General features: G+C 41.4%; 1 protein-coding gene across 1 annotated transcript in view; it reads left to right on the top strand.

Annotated features, from left to right (window-relative positions):
* Positions 1 to 8,869, top strand: part of LOC117403638 (AT-rich interactive domain-containing protein 3A-like) — a 115,485-nt gene that overhangs the window by 98,309 nt on the left and 8,307 nt on the right. The window contains exons 4-6 of the mRNA XM_058998808.1: positions 6,828 to 7,011; positions 7,468 to 7,721; positions 7,979 to 8,260. Of these exons, the coding sequence (XP_058854791.1) occupies positions 6,828 to 7,011; positions 7,468 to 7,721; positions 7,979 to 8,260 (720 nt within the window). The remainder of the gene's footprint in view (positions 1 to 6,827; positions 7,012 to 7,467; positions 7,722 to 7,978; positions 8,261 to 8,869) is intronic.

Here is an 8,869-nt window from a genome sequence, read left to right as displayed (position 1 = left end):
CTGTGTCTATTTGCAAACTAAAACAACAGGAAGATGAAGACCAGAGGGGCGGCCTTGTGCATCCATACCACCGGCAGCATGTCTTGGACAAATTATAATGAGTTTCACAATCTAGTGTCACAGCTGTGCTCTTCAAATACATGACAAAAACATAATGACAAGTCCTCTGCCAGTGCAATGGTAAATTAATCCTGGACCAGTTTGGGCAGTCGTCATTGCATAACACATTCCTGGGGTTTAATATGTAGAACAGATGTTCCACACAGTCATTCAGATTTAAATTATCAGCCCTAATACTTACTCAAACATTAATGTGCCAAATATGAATTTCTGGCACTGTCTTTACTAGCATTGTACAATGTGTCTGTAGCTAATGCAGTCGAAACCAGATTCCTACTGTCTGCTCTGAGTTCTTTATAAATGTTTAATGTCTGTGGTAGATATTACTGTTAAGGATTTCTTTGTTTAGCAAGACCTCTATCTGTCTTCGTAATATAATGAAAGGGAGCTCAGCACTCATGTATCTTAGATTGTTAAATACTCAGAATGCTGTCTTCTATAACGAGAGACTGAGAGATGTCGCATCAGGATGAGAAATTATGTAAATCTCATTTTTTAGGTACAGAGATGGAATGGCCTTTTCAAAGAAAAAAAATCATGTTCTTATTACTGATTAAAATGATGTATAGAGAGGAATTGCCTCCTGTGTTTGCCTCAATAATGTCATTTCTCCTAAAATCATTCCTTGCACATTGCTGAACCAACATTAGAGCTAGTATAGGAAAACGAGCGTCAATACAGAGGCAGTGTGTTTGTAAAGAGACCATGCTTTCCATGAGACCATGTATTCCCGTGCTTTCACTGTGCTTTTACTATTGTAAACTTTTATAGGAGTGGGCATAGCAGCACTATAACTGAATTCAGAAAAGGTGGCATGCAGTACAGACTTCCATCTCTCCATATGTATGAAAATACCACTTCAGTCACATCTCTCACTGTTGGAGGATACTGTATGACGGCATTAGTGCTCTAAAGAAATCCACGTTTAGAGCAGGTATTGTATTGAAAGCAGGGGCCCACATGAAAAAAAAAAAATTGCTGGAGGCCAGTGGCCGACACCATAATTACCTTTGTTCCCCTAACATTTAAAAACACAGCTCTTCACAAACTCCATTGCAAAAGTGCCGCACAGGGCTCCTTCAGCAGTCACACAGGTCACCCGTGAGTGACTGCGGCTCTGGCAGACTGGAAGGCTTTGCAAACTAGACATTGCAGGAAATATAACGTTTGCTTGCCATTAAAAAGTCATTTTGCACTTTTCCCATGCTTGTCTGGTGGTTGCACCATGCATTTACCATACTGTAGTTTGCCAGGTTTTTAATATGCTTTACCATACCTCTGGGCTTTACTATGCTTACCTATACTGTATGTATTCCCATGCTTTCACTAAACTGAATTCAGAACTGGTTGCTGTTGGTTCCTTGTTTAACTTCACCTTCACTCTTGAAATGTCTTGGTATGCCTGAACATACAATCGTCTTCTTCAAATAGATGCAACAGACTTATTAAGCAACCCATCTCTCAAGTGCAGTGGTAGCCCCAGATTTAATCATTTTTCTAGGACTTTAGAGTGACTGGGAAGGGCATTTATTGCCTGTTTTACCCCACTGGTACACCTTGCTTACGAAATGTATTGGTATGCTTGAAAAATCATCTCCTCATTCAGTTAGTTTCACATGATTTTACTTCAGAATTTATCATGTATGTTTGTGTGTGTGTGTGTGTGTGTGTGTGTGTGTGTGTGTGTGTGTGTATATATATATATGTATTTACTGTATAGAGCGCTGATAATAGTTCACATGACATACATGATTTTTAAAACTGCACTGCCTGCCCTTCATATATAAAACAAAACCAGAAAGCCTGTTTGAATTGTGTTACCTGTCCATGCATGCATGGGAATCCAGCCTCAAGGACAGCATATCCAAATCTTTATTTATAATAATACAGTCAGCACTTGGAAATCCATTACCCAGATACACGTCAGTCGAATTTTACCACCCTTGTATTAAGAATAAAATCAATCCCCATTATATATGTAACTGTGGCAAAGTGGTTAACAGTGTGCAGATCAGGAGTGCTGCAGTGATCAATAAACAGACAGACGACGATAATCCAGGTGCAATGGTGTTTTATTGGTACAATCCAAAGTCTGATGACAAAAGGCAGTAAATAATAATAATGAGAACAGGCAATACAGTGGCGTGTATTGCTCTGTTTTAATCCACGGGTTGGTCCCGAAATAATAATAGTCCCGATCTTTAACACCCACACGTAACACAAAACACAAACACAAGTCCACAGAGAGGGCTATGGTGCCCGTGGTGTAAATACAGTTTATTCGTGAACAATTGGTGCAGTGATGTCTGGGTCGAGGAGGCTGTGTGGTCCAGTGGTTAAAGAAATGGGCTTGTAACCAGGAGGTCCCTGGTTCAAATCCCACCTCAGCCACTGACTCATTGTGTGACCCTGAGCAAGTCACTTAACCTCCTTGTGCTTTGTCTTTCAGGTGAGACGTAGTTGTAAGTGACTCTGCAGCTGATGCATAGTTCACACACCCTAGTCTCTGTAAGTCGCCTTGGATAAAGGCGTCTGCTAAATAAACATATAATAATAAGTGCTGGCCTTTGGCGACAGCTCCGGAGCGTGTTCAGCTGTCTAATAACAACAAACAAAGTGGTTCCTTAGACACGACAAAACAAACAAAACACTCATGATTACAATACAGGCTCTCCTTCCGGTTCAGCTTTTAACCATACCAAGGAACAGATCACTTCACTACGTCCCCTTTTGTACCGTCAATCATGACCCCTTGGTTAACGAGTGCAACCGCTCCTCCAATCTGCGGCTGCCACATCATTTCCCTTCCGGGTCGATGATTTAGTGTACCATAGCTCCTCCCCATTTCTAGATGGCTGACTTCCATCTAACTTTGGGAATGAATTGTCTGGCCATCCAGTCCAGGGCACTCTGTTCCCTTTACACAGCGCCCTCACAGGTTGGGAGGGAGATTTATCACCAAGAATCATTCTATCTCTGTCACCAGTAACAAATGAATGCACTTACCTATCACACGGATTTCCGACTCTGTCACCAGTTTTCTGATACAAAGCCCATCTCTTCAATGTTACAATTTATCTGAATAGCCATCATAGCCTGTGTTTTGTTTTTTTTTATTCTCTCTAATGCCAAATCAGTCTGTCTTATATTGTGCAGTTACACAGCGCTTCCTTCAGTTTCACCCGACGAAAATGCAGCCAAAACAAAGCAAACGAGACAAGCTAGGGTAATGTAACAGTTAATCATTAAACACTTTTAGATACTGTGATGTATTTTTTTTTTTTATCTGTGATCTTTTGTTGCTTTTGTGCATTTTCATTTACAAGTGAACTGTGACATTAGGGCCTTATCAAGCACTATATTCTGCAATTTTGAATACTGACTTGGGATACTGTTTTAATTCTGGAAACTGTGTTGTTTTTTGTAATCTTTTGCTTTTGTTAAATTGCATTGCCTTTTACTTTTTACGCAGGTCTGTGCATGGATAGCATTTTGATTTCATTTTGCTGTTATGTCGTTAATGGGAAATTTTACATACTGCTACAATACGTACCGGATTTAAAAGTATGTACTGTATTACAGTCCGCATGTCAACTCTTTAGTTTTGGCAAGTGATATTTTCTGAATCATAACGTTCTGAATTAAAATACTACTTCTGTTGAAAAAATAGTATTGTACCAACAAAACCAATACAGTACATCTAAATGGAACCCTACTTATTTTAAAACACAGTCTTTTCAGACATGTATTTTTGATATTGTATCTTTTTTGTGTTCCCTGAAAAATGGACAAGGATTGGAACGGGCCAAAATGAAATAATCCGTCACTAATAACCGTCACTAAAGTCAGAAGTTCATAGGGTCGGATATGTGAGTGCTGGCTGTATCTTTCTGTTGGCATGCTAGGCCGGCGAAACGAGCAGGTAATTACAGAGTTTAATTGCACTGTTTTTGTATTCGGAGTCCTCTCTCTCCACAGTACAGCGTGCAATGCTGCTGAGTGCAGTATATTCCCAGCTATTGATTGCTATTATGGTAAATCCAATGGGCACAATAGAACTCTATCAGCAAAATGCAGGTTAATTATCCGAGGGTCAACCATTGTAGTATCCACACAAAAGAACTCACCTCCCCAGCACATTTACTGGGCTTTGATAGTGAGATTTAAATTGTGAAAAAGATGTGGGTGTTCGTTAAGAATCAGATAATTAATGGCTACGATGGATTGCTGGTAATTTTATAAAACAAAACCCATCTTAATCATTACTGCAATTGTGTGGCTGTGTACAGTTAATGAATTTGGCACAGAAAGGGGATCTGATTTAGTGGGCCTGCTCTGTTTAACTGTGATGTGAAGAATGTAAAGAATGTATATCTTAACAGAGAAATGGTGTTGTGATTCTGCATATGAATGGTAATGAATGAAGATATTTTTCAACACTGAATGAGAATCTTATACAAGCATATTTCAAACCACTAGCTGGCAGATTGGCTGAAAATGAGGAAGTTGAATTCAAGGCTGGGTCCTCACAGCTAACCTGAGGCTGAGGCTGAGGCCGGGAGCCTTTTAGGTTCAGGATAGTTGTAATGTTTTTTTTTAGCTCACAACCAAGAAGGGTCAATAAAACAATCTCAGGTTCTGAGGGTCAAAAACATAAAATCCGATTGAAAAGCTGAGATATAAAAATGAACTTGTGGCGTGATAGAGAACTAATAGAGAAGGCTTCATTATTATTATTGATATACAGTGTATTTGTATTTATTATATAAATGTATGTTATTGATTCTTTATATGTTTAAGTACACTTATGCCCGTTTCCACTGCCTGGCGCTCCCGGTTGGCACCGAAACTCTCTTTTGATTTTGCCGGCTAGCCGTGGGCAGCCGAAGCCTGGAGCGCCAGGCATTGGAAATGAGGCATTAATAATAATAAGAAGAATATTGATAATAATCAGAAAAAATAATAATCAGAAAAAATTTGTACATTTTGTCCCATCAGTGTTGAAATGTACCTTCCAAATGTACACACAGGTTTCTAATTAATTAACAAGTTTGTGTCTTAGTGTTGGTGGGAATGATTACTAGAGACAATAGTACGGTGTCCAACAAAAATGCATACAAACATGCCCCTCTGGACGGCAACACTGGGCAGAGGAAATTTAGCTCGAATGGCAGTGAAGACTCCAAATCATCCTCAGAGGAGGCCAGCAGTTCTAGTGTCTCTCGTGTGTGAGACACAGGGATCCTTGCAGGACCAGTTCTTTGTTATCCAGGCACACTGTGGGCTTAAGGTCTAAAAATAAGAAATTGTCTGCGGTTTAGCTTAATCTGCACTTCTGGGTTGTAGCAGTTCCCTTCTTCTGGTGCTACGAGAGAAAACGAACTCTCTGTACTTGAAAGAGGAAGTCTGCTTGTTTCAAGTGCCTCCCTGACCCTCTTGAATGTAATCGTTTTGTGTCTTGGCTCAATTCGTTTGTTAAGCCTCCTTTCAGCCCCTCGCCCCTGTACAGTTCTCTTCCTTGTGTCTCAAAGCAAAAATGTGGTTCTCCAACAAGGTCAAGAAGAATGGTATGAGCTCCAAATCTTAGAATCCCAGTGTTCTGTCGGTGTAAATGGTTGCATACACTCTCTCACACACCCACACACACACACACACATACACACGATGTTAAACTACTAACAGTGTTGTGTGAATGGAGCTCTTTGACAGTGACAGAGATAAATTACACTGGGCTTGGAGAGCACTCACCCTCATACATTCTTGCAGGGAACACTGGGCTCTTCTGGATTCTAACATGGAAAGTGTTTCCTTTCACACACTGAGTCATATTTCCTGTAGACCTGAGAGACTATCGAAATGGGAGTGACCCGCATTAGAACTTGACGAGCTGCATCTCACTGGTGTGTTTTCATTACCTTTAACTGACTTGAGAGATGTGCAACACACTGTTTCACCTTGTGCTGCTGGACACAGGAAACCAGTGATACAAGTTCCAGTATTGTGTGTAGGGGTGTCTTTAAATTTTATTGTGTGCAGTTTGTCCGAGAGCTCTGTGAAGAGAAGCTGGGCAAACTGTATGACATTGTGGACTAGATTCTCAAAGCTATATACTCCAAATCACTATTAGCAATAGCACATTAAGAGGGGGCAGTGCACCTAATAAAGTCACAAACCAGGAATAAACAGCTCAGTCTTTAGATGTTTTTTTTTAAATTATTATTTGTTTTAGATTTGGTGTAAGAGTTTATTTGGATTAAATAGTTTTGAAAGCGTACTCTTATCTCTAATAATAACCCTACACACAACGTATTAAATCACAAAAACAAAAATCGCACTCAGGAACTGTGGTGGTTTACCATTAGAATTGTGCCACATGTTCTGTACACGGAGTGATATCTGGACACACAATAATATGTCCTGAAATTGTGACACAGGCTGAGCAGAATAATAGAAACGCGGTATCTGAATAATTGCAAGCCACACGGAAAAGGGAAGGGAAGGGGGCAGCTGAAGAAAACAATGACAATGTCATTCCGAAGCTGCTTGCTCTTTAGTAAGAGTCACAGCTTTAAAAAAGGGGCAAAAGAGCAGAGCTATCAGACATTTTCCTGAGTGCAGATTAATGGTGCTTCACTCCAGCAGTGAGGGCTGTCCATGTGTGCTGGAGTACATGGGATTGATTGTGAATGTTCTGCTCCTTTCTGCAGGGACTCCAGTTAATCGGATTCCTATCATGGCCAAGCAGGTGTTAGATCTCTATACTCTGTACAAGCTTGTCACAGAGAAAGGCGGCTTAGTGGAAGTCATCAATAAGAAGATATGGCGCGAGATCACCAAAGGGCTACACCTCCCTACCTCCATCACCAGTGCAGCTTTCACACTGAGAACACAGTGAGTAGCAACCAGACTGGGGGGGAGAATGCACGGCACTGCCTGCAAAGTGCGTTTTATACAGGGCTTTACCAAAACATTGTCGGGAGCATGGAGAGCAATTTAAAGTGGGAAAAAAAGCAAAGTTGATTTTTTAAAGAAATAAAATGTTACAAAAATAGTAAGAAAAGTTGTGCAGCTGCACTAGCAAGTTCATAAATGTTCATTTCTAGTTTTGTAATATAATTTAATATCTTTTCCAGTCAGAAAACAAACTGGTCCAAATTTTGCACAGCTGTCAAAATTAAGTCAAGTTGACAAGCTTCTCAACAGAATGTCTTCTTGAGTTTCTAATGGGTATAATATTAACAACATTTAAATAGGTGTTAGTAAACGAGTTGTTAACTGTTAATATAATGCCCAGTAAAACGAAGTGATGTGTAAAGAGAAGTGACATTGGTCCTGGTTGTTGTGCAGATACATGAAGTACCTCTATCCCTACGAATGTGAGAAGCGGGGGCTCAGCTCCCCAGGCGAGCTCCAGGCAGCTATCGACAGTAACCGAAGGGAAGGCCGTCGGCAGAGCTACGGGTCGGCCCTGTTCAACTACTCCCCCGTGGGAACCCCCAGCATCCTCTCTTCCACAAAGATTCAAATGCCTGCCATCACCATGGCAACTCACAATGGCAGCCACATGAGCCACATGAGTCACATGTCCACCATTAAAAAAGGTAATGTGTGAGCATTGCATTGATTGCAGCAGTGTGCATTGATAACATCTATTTTCAGTATGCAGTCTGTAATAATAAAAACAATAGGAAGCTTTGCAGTGAATGCTATATTTATTCGCCACTTTTTATATACAGTAGTGACACAATTTGCCTTTGCACTTTCTTAGAAATACAGTACGTGTTTGCTGTTCCGAGTGACTGCCATGCTGATGAAGGTGTTTTCTGTGAAGGTCATGCTCGTCTCCTGTCTGTTTCAGAAGAGACCATACTCTCCAGTGGCATGCCCAGCAGGATTGCCATCCCTGTCTCCCTGGCTGGACACCACATCGCCGCAGCCCAGGCAGCAGCTCAGGCGTCCGCTCAGGCACAGGCAGCGGCTCTGGAGCAGCTGAGAGAGAAGCTGGAGTCCGGAGAGCCCCCAGAGAAGAAGGTGATGCTCATGGCTGAAGAACAGCAGCGGTTCATGCAGCACGCTCTGCAGCAGAACCTGCTCGCCATGGCCTCCCAGCTCCCCATGAACATCACAATCAACAACAGAGGTAGGTAGATGAGTTCAGGAGCTACTCTGCGGTTGCAGTTGCCTGTCACAGATGCATTGTGTGTAACCCGAGCTGGATCAGCCAAAGAGAGCGGCAGCACCATCTAGTGCACAGCGGTATATTATCTGAAATGCAAAAGAAACCTCATCCTCAGTGCCTGTTCACTGGATGGCCCCAGCTCTTACTTCTATAAAGGCACTTGCTGATCTAGCTCAGGTTATGTTTGTCTATGGAAGGCAGATTGAACAGAAGAGCAGCTCCGGACCTCAGGTCAACGCACCCTAACACATGCTATGTCCTAAACCACAACATTCGAGTAATTGCAATGAAATGGATTCAAGTGGGTACATTTACTCAAAATCATCGGTAGCACTTTACATTGTGTCTCTAATTACTGTGTATATCCATATATTGCAGTGTGGTCCAGTGGTTAAAGTCCAGGGCTTGTAACCAGAAGGTTACCGGTTCAAATGGGGGCCTCTTGAACAAATAAAGCACCTGTTAATGCAAAATCTAATTTTCAGAGGGAGAATGCAGTATTTGTAAGGATAAAGAATTGGCAATTATCAACTTATAGCTGCAAGAAGGAGCAGTTCATTGATTGGTGCC

Source organism: Acipenser ruthenus, chromosome 1, assembly GCF_902713425.1.
Source record: "Acipenser ruthenus chromosome 1, fAciRut3.2 maternal haplotype, whole genome shotgun sequence".
In the NCBI taxonomy this organism is placed as follows: Eukaryota; Metazoa; Chordata; class Actinopteri; order Acipenseriformes; family Acipenseridae; genus Acipenser; species Acipenser ruthenus.
The sequence above is the reverse complement of the archived record's forward strand: the minus strand, read 5'-3'. Positions and strand labels throughout refer to the sequence as shown.